The sequence below is a fragment of the Falco peregrinus genome, chromosome 7 (assembly GCF_023634155.1).
Source record: "Falco peregrinus isolate bFalPer1 chromosome 7, bFalPer1.pri, whole genome shotgun sequence".
Lineage (NCBI taxonomy): Eukaryota > Metazoa > Chordata > Aves > Falconiformes > Falconidae > Falco > Falco peregrinus.
In genome coordinates, this window is record NC_073727.1 from 47992513 (window position 1) to 48008141 (window position 15629).

General features: G+C 36.4%; 1 protein-coding gene across 1 annotated transcript in view; it reads right to left on the bottom strand.

Moving 5' to 3' along the window:
* Positions 1 to 15629, bottom strand: part of ADGB (androglobin) — a 118226-nt gene that overhangs the window by 71226 nt on the left and 31371 nt on the right. Inside the window, exons 6-10 of the mRNA XM_055810583.1 lie at positions 13296 to 13435; positions 10888 to 10974; positions 9026 to 9216; positions 7313 to 7441; positions 1537 to 1631 (exon numbers count right to left, since the gene is read on the bottom strand). Of these exons, the coding sequence (XP_055666558.1) occupies positions 1537 to 1631; positions 7313 to 7441; positions 9026 to 9216; positions 10888 to 10974; positions 13296 to 13435 (642 nt within the window). The remainder of the gene's footprint in view (positions 1 to 1536; positions 1632 to 7312; positions 7442 to 9025; positions 9217 to 10887; positions 10975 to 13295; positions 13436 to 15629) is intronic.

The window sequence follows — 15629 nt, forward strand, 5'->3', positions numbered from 1 at the left end:
GAAGACACTGCAGCTGACCTGTGTACCAAAGCCCTTAGCAACAGACTTAAGAGCAATTTTAGATGTGGACATTGAGTGGTGCTCTTCCCATTAAAATAATAATGGTCCAGTATTTCACATTTTTCACTATGGAAAGTTCTGTTACAAGATTTCTACGTCCTTTTTATTTTAAAAATACACCTTTTATTTGCTAAATAAACCACCCATAACTTATTGCTTTAACATGCTCATCAGCAAGTCTCTTAATTGCTCCTGCTCCGTCAAATGTTCCTAATGTTCTGTACAAACTCTGCAAAGAATGTAGCTGTGGTTGTCAAGAGTTACATGAAAGGAGAGGATCAAATTAAACATGGTAAAGTACACAAGCAATATAACAGCCTCCTTTGACCTCTGAATGTATAAAGATATATTACAGGAATGGTGTTTTTTAAACCATTTTAACCACAAGAAATCTACTACACTTCTATGTTTAATTTCTGACAATTTCCGTTTTTCTGGCAGTTTTTACTAAAATACTGGTTTAGACATATAGATTCATCTGCCTCATCCTATTTGGTCTGCCATGCCTCTTTTTCAGTCATCTTTATACCCTAACACACTGAAGCCAAGTTTGAGACTCAAGACGTTAAGTGGCAGGAACAACATATCCCTATGTCACCATTTTGTTTGATTTTTGATGACTTATTATTAGCAAAGAGACTGTATTGTTTGAGAACTTAAATTAAATTAAAATAAAATCACAGAGAACAAGCTAGTCTTCAAAACAGCTTAAAATACATAACACAACTTAAAGAAAATCTAAAAAGAAAATGCAAGAATTACGAGCAGTAAGCATAACACCTGCAAACCATTTGTGTAAATTTCTTTATTCTATGAAGCCTATCAGTTTCCTGAAAAGGCAGCTGAAATTTTAATGTTCTAATTACGATAAATATGATTTAAATGTACAAAATATTTGATCTAATTAATAACCAACTCAAGAAAGCCTGCTCTGGATTACTAATAGCTTTCTGCAGAACGTGAGTGACTAAGTGGAAATTTAAGCATTGTTTTTTTCCCCAGCTGCATGATGTTATACTCTCTCCAGCTGCTTTCACCAGTTGCAACACCAATGATATACAAGGATATAAACATGCTATTCCTTATAGAAAACATATCAGAAAATGTATATTGGAGAAGTCAGTAACTGTAGTCTTAAAAAAAAAAATCATGTTTTTCAAGTAGCCCTTAAAATAATTAGGCTTTCCATTTAGAAGTCTCTCATCATGATGCACTTTCTAGTCCAAAACTAGTCTCTCCTAGGAGACTTCAGCTTCTGGGATCCAGAGGAAAGTGGAAAAAACTGAAAAAATGAGCAGGCTGTGGCAAGAAAATGCATGTTCAGAATACAGATAAATTTAACTGGTTGTTATTACCTGGCGACAGCTTCACGACACTAATTTTATTTTATTTTTTTTACAACATAGATGCTACAAATGAAACTCCCTGATAATAAAATAAGTAATGCCTTCCTGTTCTCAGAGCACAGAACCTTACCATCTGCCCTAACGAAAAAATATCCTCTTCAAACAAGTGTAGTGGTACACAGGCAGCATACACGGCCATTTCGGGCTGGGCTGGCACAGAAGACTCTACACAGAAAACATCAACATACCTTAGAACCGGGTAAGCTGTAAACAGTAAATAAATGTTATTGTATCTCACTCTAAATTATTCTGCTTTCTCTGCCTTATTTTTATTATTCTTTTCTTTTACTGACTGTTATTTCATTGAAAACAAGAGCTCATTGAAAACTACTCAGAAGAGAAGCCATAGATGGAAAAAACTCATTGTTTTAATTCTTAATCTATTTAGGTCATCTACTTTGCATATTTTATTTCTTCTACACAAGTGAATAACAGAAACCACGACTTAGAAATGCAAAAGGTCAGATGTAGCTCTTGACATCGTTATTTTGCTTTTTTTTTCAAAATTTAAAAATACTAGATACTAGCATGAAGAACACAATACACACCATCTGGGTAGATGAAATAAAAAAGCACCGACTGGTCAGTACTAGCTAAAGGCTGCTCACCAGTGAAAGCAAAATTCAACCTTGCCAACAAAAGAATCAAAATCCAGTGCTCTGGCCACTTTTGCCATGGATATGAAGCTTGAGATAAGCAGTTTGAGAAACAAAGTGCTTATAAACCAGGGTTGTTGCTCATACTTCTGCCAAGGAGATGGGAGAATGGAGGTGATGATGGCTGCCTCAGAAAGTGTGAGGGTATGACTCCATAGCTCTTATCCCACACCCTATGGGAGCTTTTTTTCTTTTAATTCTGCCAGAGGCAAGGCATAGAAGCAAGGGCATGTTCGCTTTGTTACCCCTAGGAACCTGTTGCACTAGGCAACCATGCAATCATCTCATACCTGTATCTGTGAAAGAAGCCATTGTTAATTCCTGAAGAGAAACCAAAGCTGTCTGGCTGACAGCCAGTTCACTCATGCTAAAGGAAAACTAGAAATCTAAAAAAGACAGTATTAGAAACACAGGTCTGCAGTTTGACCTAAAAGGCAGCTCCAACAGAAGACTATCTATTTCTGTTTTCCCTTAGTCATCTAAGAAAGCATATGAAGAGCAGATTTCAGTACACAGGTTGTGACACCTGTTTTTCACCACAATGTCTTGTCTTTGTTCTCTTCAGCTCCACCTCAAATACAGGATAATTGCTTCCTACACTTAGTAAGTATTCAGCTGGAAGTTGTTCTAAGAATAGGTATTTTCTGTGAAATGGAATAAAACAATGCTATCTGCATATTAAGAAAAAAAAAAGAAAGAAAAGGGAAAAGAAAGGAAAAGGAAAGACAGACAAGTGGCTGGAAAATACCAGACTCCATTTATTTAGACGATTTGTCATATTATTTTTCTTAAAACAGTAAGATATCTCTGAATCTTAAATACTCTTCCAGAAATTCAATTACTTAATTAAATATCAGCTGATGGTAAATCAGAGTTATTTTCCAGTGGATTCTTAATATTTCTCACTGCACGCTTGCGATTTCTGTATCAACCACAGCTCTTGTGTTAGCTGTGGGTTTCAATTTATTCAAAAGCAAGGCTATAATCTAGGTTTAATCTCAGTGTCTACTGACATATCTGATCTGTTACAAATACGGCAGTAGTAACTATGATGTCTTACACACTACAGAACAGTACTGCCACAAGACATATCAGTTTCATTGCTTGCAGAAGTATTTATCAAATAAAAGTATCTAACCAAATACCAGGTGGAATGTAAAGAGGTCACACTCAGTCCAGATGGGTTGTGAAATACAATGTCTGCAGGACAGACAATAAACAGCAATGAACAAATTATTAGAGCATGCAAATGATTAACCAGGCACACCATATTCACTTTAATAATACTATTACAATACTAGAAAGATTTTTTAGATATGCCAGTATGTTTTAAAAAATAATATATTACTTGACCTTTTCCCACTGTACAAAAAGTAAGGAGGATGTATGCAAATTATTTGCCACCAAGTGTACTGTTGATTAGTGTGAAATCAGCATCTGGGGAAACTACTTAAGACTGATAGCCTTGATGAAAAATTTTATAACATATGGTACAACAAAACAGATTCAACAAAGCCCGTTATTTATAGCCACCCATGTGGATTTAAGAATTCTATGGTGCTTTGCTAAAAATTTCTGAATTCTTGTAGCTGCTTATGTTTCACATTCATGGCTTTGCAAATTCATTTACAGAGAGTGAGTACTACGGAACCTGAACAAATGTTTCAGTCCCTGGTAGAAGGGAAAGTATCATTTGAATTGATCCATGTAAAATATATATTCAGCCACTTAAAAAGACAGACCAGGAATTAAAATTACTAGTTTCAGTAGTTCTGAACTGTTTTTATTTTTTAAAAAATCATAGGTTTTGAAGACTCACAAAAGAATTTTCTCACTGTACCTTAATGTTTCTATTAAATATTTTTTTGTCAAACAGGCTGATGCTGAGTTTTAACTTTCCAAAACACTTCAGTTGGCTTTTAATATCCTTCTTATCATGTATGCAGCTCTTATGTTAACCTCTGTGGTTGTGTTAGGCATGGATTAGCTTAGTCTATTGGAGGGTGGTTTTCTATTCTTCAGAAAAACGATGTACGTGCTTTTCAGAATTGACATAAATATTACAGTATGGTAATATGCATTTGAAAAGCTGGAACAAAATGCTAGGCTCTGGTCCCTACTTCTAAGTGAAAACTCTTTTGAATAGGCAAAGGAAAATGAAAAGAACTCTTCCAACACTTGTGTAATATTATAATATTGTGAAAATACTATTGTCTCTAATTACAAAACTCGTATCAAGGCACAATGAGACTTAGCAAAAATAAATGGCTGACTTGTAGAACAAATGCTCAAATACCTGGCTAACGCCCTCTCCAGTGGAATAGTATTCCCTTTCCAGCAGTTCAGAAATTATTAGGAAAATCATTACTCTAGAAACATAAATGAAAAGTGGAGTGGTGGTTCTTTATAGGGACAAGGGGCCCAAGTAGATCCTATCATATCATCATAAACACTTTTTATGGAATAAACTGACTCCTAGGTATGAAAGGAGAAATAGTTATTGGAAGAAAAGCTGCTGAGTGGAAAACTGCAGATTGTGTGCTAAAATGGGCCAGGAGGAACACTTGAATTGTCTACAAAAGCTTCCCAAGGACTGGCTGGCTGACAAGCCACAGGACCAGAGAGCTGGCTGCTCTCAGGAAGAGCCCTGACTGCCTAGGTGAAGGGCTCCTTATTCTGCTGGGTCCATGCAACAGGATGAATAGAGAAACAGGTCCAACATTTTGAGGATCCTGTAACTTTCGGGAGTGCAGTAGGCATTGCTTTGAGTACTTAAGTGATTCAGAAGTGTATCTATACATTTGTGTTGGGTCTGGTTGGGATGGAGCTAACTTTCTTCACAGCAGCCCATGTGGTGCTGTGTTTTAGATATGTGACCAAAACAGTGTTAGTAACAGATCCAAATGTGTCAGCTGTTGCTGAGCAGCACTCACATAGCGTTAAATCTTTCTGTTTCTTCCTCTGCTACCCCAGCGAGCATGCTGGAGGTGGGCAAGAGGTTCAATACTACTGATTCTCTCTGCCATCCCACTGGTGGGGTGTGAGTGACTGGGTGGGGGCTTAGCTGCCAGCCAGCCTCAATCCACCAAAACATCATAACCCACACAAAACCAAAAGCCTGTAAGAGAAGTTTCCAAATACTTCGAAGTAAGTGGTATGTCAATGTGTACGAAACTAAACAAGGTAATGCCTATACAATGCAATGAATACAAAAAGTTTTGTCATTTTAGAAATAAAATATCAACAATATCAAGAATACTTAAATACCTCTTTAGAAATAATTCACATTTATCACAGAAAGAACAATTCCCTCAAAGTCCTCACACTCAACAGGTAGAGCAAAATATTGCAATAAGGAAATACATACTTTTATGGTGCTCAAAATGATTATTTTTTTCATAAGTGGCTTGAAAGGTAACAAAAAAAAAAAGAAAAAAAAACATTGTTGCATTTAGTAAAGTCACTGTTACAACATTCCCAAGAAAATTTGGAAACTTTTTGCAACTACTGCCTCAGAAGTCTGACTTTGAACCCAGCCCTTGTGTCTCATAAAGCCTGCAAGCTTCTTCTCCTGTGGCTACAAACTCACAACAAAAATGTGGTTGAATTCAGTATTATTTAAAACTGCAGTTCTGGGTTTTTTCCCTTGCAGTCCAACAATCTTAAATTATCTCACTGCCTCTGACTTTATAATCTCCACATCTAGTTCTGTTCAAATTCTTATCAAGTTTACTAGTTAGCTATCTACCTCAATCTTTTTCAAAACTCGTTTCTGGTTCAAGCCTAGGATGAAAGAGTTCTCTGACCATCGTATTTGAGCCCTAAACTAATAACCTTTCTAAATAACCTCTTCACAGGCCACTATCTCTCTTTCAGAAAACAACATAAACTGTGCTTTAAATGGCAGAACAAAGATCAAAATGCCATGTAGTTTTTCATACAGAAACACTGCCTGATTTTTAATGTGCTTTCACTCATTTCACACAGTTTCTAGAATTCATCATTTGGATCCTTCTGCTTTGCCTTTGCTTTTTCTCCATGATGTGCTTGAGTACTAGTCACGTTCCTTCTGTTCACGTGGAACATCTCATTCCCTATTCCACAACTACCACCACTAAAGCAAATTATGGTCCTGCAATACATTTTAAAATGTATTGCTGTTTAACTCTTTTAATAGTATATAAGGTAGGAATGCAAATTAATATGATGACAAACAGCAATATCTGTTTGATATAAATTAAAATTATTTAAACCACTAATTTTAATCAGGATTTAAATCAAGAATCAGGAATCCAATTTACATAATGAATTGCATTCTTGTTATACATTTTTACTTTAAAGCTATTTCCCCAAAGACAGATGTTCTACCTACTCTTACGTCCTGATTTGCAACTAGATAATATTCTAGTTATTAAATGTTTCCTACTGCTAGCCAAATGGAAATGCTGCATATATGCAAATATAAGCAACCACAAAAGCAAATCAGCTTAATGCACAATAATGAAGATTTTCTGTATTTTATGCTACTAAGCACAACATTTCTTGTTGACTGATCAGTTGAATTTATTCATATTATTCACTTGTGGTTTGTTTAAACCATATATTGGTGGTTTTTTAAAATAATTAAATTGAAATGCACAAATCAAGAATTAACTTGATTTTTATGATATCATGAATGTATCAATACAAAAAAATAAATTCAAGTTACGTTTCCAGAAGAAAAGAAATTATTAAACAAACTGTGGAGTGAATTCTCATGAATATCTGTGGTCACCCTGCCCTTCAACAAGGAAGCATTTCTGCTTTTTCCAGCTGCAATTTACTGAATGAAGTAGATAAGTTACTAGAGAAGAAGGGAGGTTGGGCTTTTTTTTTTTTTTTTAACAGAAAGTTTACTAGTAGAAAAAATCTTGGTCCTACATGACTGGCCAGCAACTTCAAAATATTCTGCATAGATTTACTTTACCTTTTGACATCAAACACAAACTATTGCAATATTATTCTTAATATAATTTACAAGATTTTAATAGGTTAGAATGACTTCAGCCTGTAAAAAAACTACAATATTTTAAAAAATCAGTATATATAATCCCTTCCCCCAATTAAGTTCAAAACCAAGTAAAAGCAAAGCCCTTTGCTTTATATATATATCTCTCCTGTCTGTATTTTTAGCTTCAAAATAGGACTCACCTTCAGATAAGGCCTTAAGAGAATGCTGGCTTTCTGCCAACGTTCGTGAAGATTGCAGTGTTAACTTGTTTTTTTCTTTTTCTCCTTCTCTGCTTTTCTTCCTTCCATTCTCTCCCTGCTCTGCTTTTTCTATTCAGCAAAATAAAGATTAAATATTTTTCTCAGATACAAACTTTCAGTCATAAAGTCTCATATGTGTAAAATACTTCAATGACATTTTAGCTAAACTACAAAAAAAAAATCAACAACAAACTATTCCAACTCAGAAGAGCTGTGAGATACAATAAAGAACTAATACCATTCAGTTAAAAAAACACCAACACTCTTAAAATGTAAATGCAGATTTACTGAGAAGGGGCCAGGAAGGCTTTGGTGCCACCTTCCCGTTAGTGCACAACTGTCACGTCCCTATATAATGCTTGGGATTCCTGAATTCCTGGCACTGTGTTAAATATTTTCTTCATGTCCTTGCTCCTATGCATCAGTAACTTCAGAAAAAAAAAAATAATCTAACACAGATGAGGCATAAGTTCCCAATGGACATGGAAGAAGAAAGTCTCCCACCATCACTGCCTTCTTTCAAGCCTTAGAACTTAAGACTATAGGAAAATCCATTTCTAATGAAAAAGATCCCAAACATTAATAAAGCATCTGAACAGAGCTTGTGGCCTCGGAGATTACAGAGCTGTATCATAACATAATGCTTCCCTTATTTTTAGCTGTTTCAGTTACTAACAGAATTTCTATGTCTTAAGCAGGATTAAATTTACAAAGTTTTCTCGGAATAAATTACAGCACCCTGTTAGACAAACGACAGTGCTGTTCCCAGGGGCTGCATCCCTGTGCATGTCCATTCCAAACTGAAATATCTACTATACTGGTGGGTAGGTCATAAAATGAGAGCAAGAGTTCCTAAGAAGACAGACTACCCCCTCAGCCAGGTCTCTCCTAAGATTTTTGTAACACTTCTGGTATTAGGACGTAGTCTTTGGGATTCAAAGTGTGGAAGGAAAGGATTTTTCTGAAAATCAAGGAAAAAACAGAAATTTTAGTATACGATTTGTACCTTCCAAAGACATTAGAAGTGTTGCGAAATTGCATCCATGCCTTCAAGTTAAAAACAAAAACTAAGAAAACTAGTCTCAAATACAGACACTAGAGAACAATACCCTGGAACAAGTAAGTTTCTAAACCTAAGGTTTTTCATTTAAATGGAAATAGGATGAGCAGCTCTTGAAGAAAATTAATACCTATACCTAGTAGCATAAACAGAAAAGCTGCTATAAATAAAAATGCAGGTAGACATTAGAATGTACTTATTAGGACTCTGTAGGCAATCACATTTTGTAACATCCATTATGAAATGTTTAATTTATTTATGGTCAGAGTAGTGTTTCCTTTGGGGAAACTGTAAGCTCTCTGATTGTTATGTCTCTGCAAGGAACCAGGCTTTAAAGAAACAGCTGTGACACAGAGCTGAACAAATCTCTGCCATAAAATGAAGCTGTTTTCATAAAATAAGAGACTAGCACTGCTTCTAATGAGACCTACAGTTAAAGCAAAACCTTTTCGAATTTACACCATTGCAACATATTTGGTGAGACAACAAACATTGCCTGTGGCATAATAAAGATACACAAATTCTAAGCCAGAGGTTATGCTAACTTTATTTACATTTAGCCTAAAAAGATAACACTACCTAAAATTACAAACCTTTGCCAGCTTTATCAGCTTTCTCAAGTTTATCCACAGACGGAACTTCATTCTTTAACTCTGAGTCTTTGGTCTCTTTAGGTTCTGTATCTGACTGAGGACTATCAAGTTCTGGAGTTTTCTTATTTGTCAACTTAAATTCTGGCACAATCTCTTTCAAAAAGCCCCACACTTTGTCCAGGTATCCAGGCCTTAAAAAAAAAAACAAACAAAAAAACCCTACAACACCACATATATATGTCAATGAGAATGATATTTGTAATAAGAAAAGAAAGTGTGATGTTCATTTAGACAACACTATACTACAACTGACAGTCCAACTCTTCAAAGAAAAGTTACTGGGTTATTTTAGCAAATAAACCACACTTGCCTGATTTCGTGCATCAGCCAATTTGTGAATAGATTACAGACAGACCCATAAAGAAACAGGTAGTTGTTAGAGAAGCATGTAAATAAAGAATCCTTTCTAAAGATTTTAGTAGATAAAAGTTGCAGCAGGGAAATTGGCAGACCACTTTGCAGCTACACCAACTACAACTTGATCCTGGCTCTGTATATTAAAAACCTTCCCAAAGGTACTTTCAAACTAGGTTTTCATAACTTTTTCAGCACAGGTACTTCCATGCCTCTTCCACCGATTCCACTAGCTACAACAACTTTTGATATGACACGACAGCTGCAGTCGTACTGTTTCTCCACAGAATCTCAGTGATTCCAGAAATCATCTAAAACTGAATGAATCGTTCAGGGCCATGAATAACCCTCAAGCATGCTTACTGCATGGAACCTTTTTTTTTTTTTTTAAATAAAATAATTGATTGTACAATGAGCTAAAGCCACCTTATACTACTATTGCAAAGACTCTGTGGTATTCGCATTTTCTTATTCCAGAACATACTATATCTGCAGTAAGTTCCAGGGTTGTCAATACTGGTTTTTGCTGTTGCAGTTGAAAAACTAGCTACATACAAAACCAAAATTTAGGTTACTTAGATAGGCTACATACAAACTACTGTAAGACACAAAATATCAAAAACTTAAATTGCAAGTGTAGCTTGAGACATAAAAATTGCTGCAATAAGAGCTGAAACAGCCTTTGACTGAACTTATTTAATATTGAAATGCTGTTATAAAGAACAATTATACCTAAATAAATTATATATAAACCAAAACTATTTATTTAGGTATTCATTAGAATGTATACACCAAAAGGCAGAAAAGTGTAATTTTTAAAAGTCTGAATATTTAGTCCCTGTATCCTAGTTATTCATTCAATAAATGAAATGACAAGCTGCAAAATCAGAATGTCTATTCTTTAAAACCACAAAACAGACTTGAACCACACAGGAAAAAAGAAAAATGTTATTATAGGTTGGAAACACTGTTTTTGACTGGAAATAAAAGCATATCAACTGTTCCAATTTAAAAGGTGAAAACAGCATACCAGCTGAAGTTGATTACTTCCAAATTCATTATAGTATACTTTCTATATGACATTCAGATTTCAAGTTATTAGTATTACTGGCAGACATTTTATATTTGTATACTACATGAAACAAAGTTTTCTCTAACTCTGTTTTCACCACAGTGTTTAATATTAGTTAAAAATAAATTAATTTTATGAAGAATAGGCACCAGCTTAACATGATAAATAGCTTTACAAGCAACTGTATGACCCACAAAGAAAAACACAATAAAATTGCATTCCTTGAAGGCATATTTCTCAAGTGCCAGAATTAAAACCCATACACTTCCCAAAACTGATGCTGACAACTTCTAGGGTTCAGCTTCATTTTTCATAATGCCTTATAGAATTAAATATTAAATAACTAATATGTAAATTGTTTAACAGAAGAACTTACTGGAGAGGAATAACTTCTGGTATCCATCCAGTCAGTGTATGAAGAACTGTAAATTCCTCCAGCTCTCTTCTTCCAGTTTCACATATACTATAAGACAAAAGCAGACGTTACACAGAATTGTAATATAACCAACTTGCAGTAAACTCTGTAGTCTACATTGCTTTCTGTAGGAGCAAAACCATAAATAAACAGAACAGCTTGCTAAAAAACAAGTGATTAACTGCAATTTCAGCAGTTTTCCAAACCACTGCTGACTACTAGCCTACAAAGCCAAATTTTTTATGCCATTGGATCAGGTTCATTGTTTTAGCATTCCCTCCGATACAACAACAGTTTCAAAATTGTTAGCAAGCATACTAAGTATACTGGCACACAGTTAAGCCTTTTTTTGCAGAGTTGGAGCTGTGGGTTTGAAATCCCTCATGCTAGAAGGGGGGTATGAATCTAGAACTTTGATTTCCTGAGCAGCTGCTCTAACCCCCAGGTTATTATGCACAAGTTGTCTGTATTTCCAGTGTACCACACTCTACTCTTTCAAATTGATAGCACTCTCCAGAGAGATTTCTGTCTGTAGATCCTGAGAGGACCAAGGTTAAAGACGCCAGTGCTTGGCCACAACTAACCCTTGAGCTCTGGAGAAATGCAGTGTTTCAAACACATCCCTGCAAACAGTTTCCTAACAGGCAGCTCTAGGCAACTCCCTAGCCTGCATAGAAGTACATCAGACCATGCTTCTGACAAGCATAACTTGATATGACCAAAAGAGGGAAGCTTGACTACCCAGATCAGTGTTTTGAATTATTTTCTGAAGCTTAGTCGTTTAAACACTTGGTGTTCATTGCTTATCTCATAGGAATCTAACCTGTGGCCATCATTTGTCAATAATTGCACCACAGGCCAGTTTCAGGGAAGTGGACCACTGTACAGCCCACAACAGCAGAATTGTAGCAAAAGCATCAAAGTAGCTTACAATGTTTTTCCATACTGGTTAAGTCAATACTGGCTAAGGCTGACAATTAAAATTTCATTAAAAATTCTTTAACATTTCCATTTGGCAGAAAACCACATGTGAAGCTTTTTAGGAATAATGGCAAACGACAAGAGCACTCCAGTTTCTTTGCAAAGTTTTCTGTGCATAAATTTACAAACACATCTAAAAAGGAGACATAGCACCTTCTGTAGCTACAGGGGATTTTACTGATTTACAGCGTCAGCTTTCACAAAAGTGTATATTTGTCATTACAAAGTTTTTAGCAAAATATATTTCCTATGTGTATTAAAACAACATTTTGCAGACTCCATGTGACTTCACAAAACAAACTAGAAGTGAGATGACTCTGCTTTCATGAAACCCCACCTGGAGTACTGCACTGGGGGGCCCCAACATAAGAAGGATATGGACGTGCTGGAAGAAGTGCAGAGGAGGGCCATGAAGAGGATCAGAGAGCTGGAGCACCTCTCCTATGAAGATGGGCTGAGAGAGGTGGCTTTGCTCAGCCTGGAGAAGAGAAGGCTCCAGGGAGACCTAATGTCTACATCCCAGTACCCAAAGGGGGGCTACAAGAAAGCTGAGGAGGGACTTTTTACAAGGGCACGGAGTGATAGGACAAGGGGCAATGGATGCAAACTGAAAGAGAGTAGATTTAGACTAGATATTAGGAAGAAATTTGTCACAGCACTATCAAAACTAGCCGGCTGCAACCATCCCATACCAGGTTAACTCTAATAAGTAGCTCACACGCCTTGCCCCAGCACGGCCACCAATCCCCCACAAGGTTTCAAAAGTTCATCTACTGTCCATACTGTCTCTTCATCCTCTTCAGGCCTGTCCACACTGCTCCGTCCCTTTGCCGTGTCTGGGTTCTTCCTTCTCTGGTCTCCTCTTCCAGCCAGCCTCTCCTCATCCAGGTCCCCTTTTTTCTGCTTCTTTCAAGGCCTCTCCTACACCCAGGGCACGCACACTCTCTCTCTCCTCCCTCTGTTTCTTCCAGGTCTCCCTCCACGCAGTCCTCCTCTTCATACAATCCACCCCTTCCATACCCCTTAGAACTATTTAACTACTTAGCAGGAACCAGCCACAGCTGCACATTATCCACGTCAGCCAACCCACCGCCCCTGAAGCCAGCCCACAGCTGGATATTATCAATGTTAATTAATCCAGCTTCATTCCTCTGCAATTCCTCCACAGAAATTCTTCACTGTGAGGGTGGTGAGGCACTGGAACAGGTTGCCCAGAGCAGCTGTGGATGCCCCATCCCTGGGAGTGTTCAAGGCCAGGTTGGATGGGGCTTTGAGCAACCTGGTCTCGTGGGAGGTGTCCCTGCCCATGGCAGGGGGTTGGAACCAGATGATCTTTAAGGATGACCCTTCCAACCCAAACCATTCTGTGATCCCATGACTAAACATACCTCGTATTTGCCAGCTTAATGATAGCTTTGGACAGCAACATTGGCCAAAGTTCTATTTGACAGGTTGTAGCTGGTAGTAACAAACTATCCTCTTCATTGAAAGGCATAGTGTCATCCACAGTGATCTTTCTCCAGCACCCCTGTGACAGAGGGAGGGGGAGGAAAGAAGAGCAAAAATAGTGTTTCTGGGCTACAAACAGAACATGTATGTAAGAGAACTTTTAACACTTTCCTAAGAACCTAATTCTACTGTAATTTGATTTACATTACAGATGGCTTTAAAAGTTCTCACATAGTATCTGAGAAGCATGGAAACAGTATTCATAACACTTTATTACTGCTCTGACTTATTAATTTCAATGATTAATCTAATTGCAGCTACTGCCTAATATATTTCCTCTCATACCTGTAACGATTAAAAAGTGGCTTAACTAAGATATCAGTTTTGCAAACGCCTCTTTAAGGTCTTAGTCTGGAAAATACTTGTGATATAAGCAGTCCCCCTTGCTTCCCAAGAACTACCTGGGGATGCTGGCTGCAGTGGTCAGTATCCTGGAAAGCATTAAGATTATATCTTATAAAACACTATAGGAAATAACTCAAAATGACCAAATGTTAAAAATATCCACATTTCCAGAAAAAGGAAAAAACAGGCAAAACAAGATACTGATGTCTCCAGTACCAGATAGATATTTAATTAGTAAATTGAACTAGTATCCCATAAAATAATCTTGCCTACCATTCTCCAAAAAAGTCTGACTAATGATCACTACATAATAGAGGCCAAGGAATTAGTGGAGAAATGCAAGTACTTCTGTTAACTCACCCACAAAATGATGAAGAATGACCAAATCACTAAAATATTCACCATATGTTATTAGAGAGGGCAAAACTACTGCTTTCTGCTTGTAACTAAAGTGTGGCTCCAAGCTGAAATGCCTGTCAATTAACTTTACATGAGTTAGGTTTCAGAAGAAAATAAATTTAGACCATATGGCAAAGATACCTAAAAACCTTAAAAGAGGCTAACATTTTTTAGGATAGAAACTTTTCCTGACAGCCAAAACTAAATATTTACGATTTCACAAGTTTGAAAAGGACCTGGTAAGTGAAATGATCACATACTTATTTCCTCTTTCAGTAATTGCTGAAGTTTAATAGACAGAACAGTTCAAGTTAAAAAGTAAAGAAAGAGACTGAGGAGATAACTGGTTTTCTGCAGCTGAGGACACTTTTTAATTCAGAGTAGTAATTCTGTGCATGTAATTCTTAAAAGACAATAGTATTTTTGTGTATATATAGCACCATTATTTTTTTCCCCTCCTCACCAATTGCTCGCCTTTTATGCTTAATAAATAATATAATTCATATTGCAATTATTTTCTATCAGTGATAACCTTTTTATAGCATTTCACTATTAACTCTAAAAACAATTATGCTGGTTTAAGCAAGTAAGACACCAACAAAAAGAAACAAACATATGTGGGGCAGAAGGTTTATGGATAGAAAAAGATATCTATAGGTGAGAAAAAGTGGAAATGAAGAAACAAATTCAATAAACCTCAGGAATGCAAAATGGAAAATTGGATATGGGGTGGCACTGAAAGAATATTGTGCCTATTATGGGAAAAAATACTATCCACAAGTTCGATCTGGTGGATGACAAACCCCTCAGGACTTAATACAAATACTTTACTGAAACAAGTTCATTATTCTTCCACTGTGCCTTCTCTCCCTATTAATTTTCCACTTTCTCCTGCAAAATCTGTTTCACATCTATCTCTAATTTGTCTTTTCTCATTTGCACATTTTCTTTAACCTTCCACCATCTGACACTATTTTTTTTCCTCCCTGATTTTCTTTCTGTGAAATACAGCTGTAAAACCAGAGGAAAGGAAATTAAATAAACCCAAAGGCCCAAAACAGACACAAAAAAAGCCTAAACTGCCCTGATAATTCTTATAGATGCTTTAAAATGCAGTGTTTTATCACATGAATACACAACCTCTGCAGCATTAAATTCACACACAGAATAATGTCCTCTGCTGAGGAACATGGGCAACATCATTTCTGCCTTCTCAAACTCATGCAGCTCTTATTCCCTATATGAATACAAGATATTCGGTCTGTAGAGGCAGTACTAAAGGATAAGGAAAGCACAGGTATGCAAATCAGCTAAGTGCTCCCCCTTACAGGAAAGTTAAGAGATTCTTCCAGTTTTAACTGCTGTCCTATTTCTTCCTCAGTGATGGCTAGCTGACATGTATCAAAAGCAAACTATAGGAAAGTTCCTTTTAAAATATCGTATTTGATCTATGCTGTATTAGAATGGTA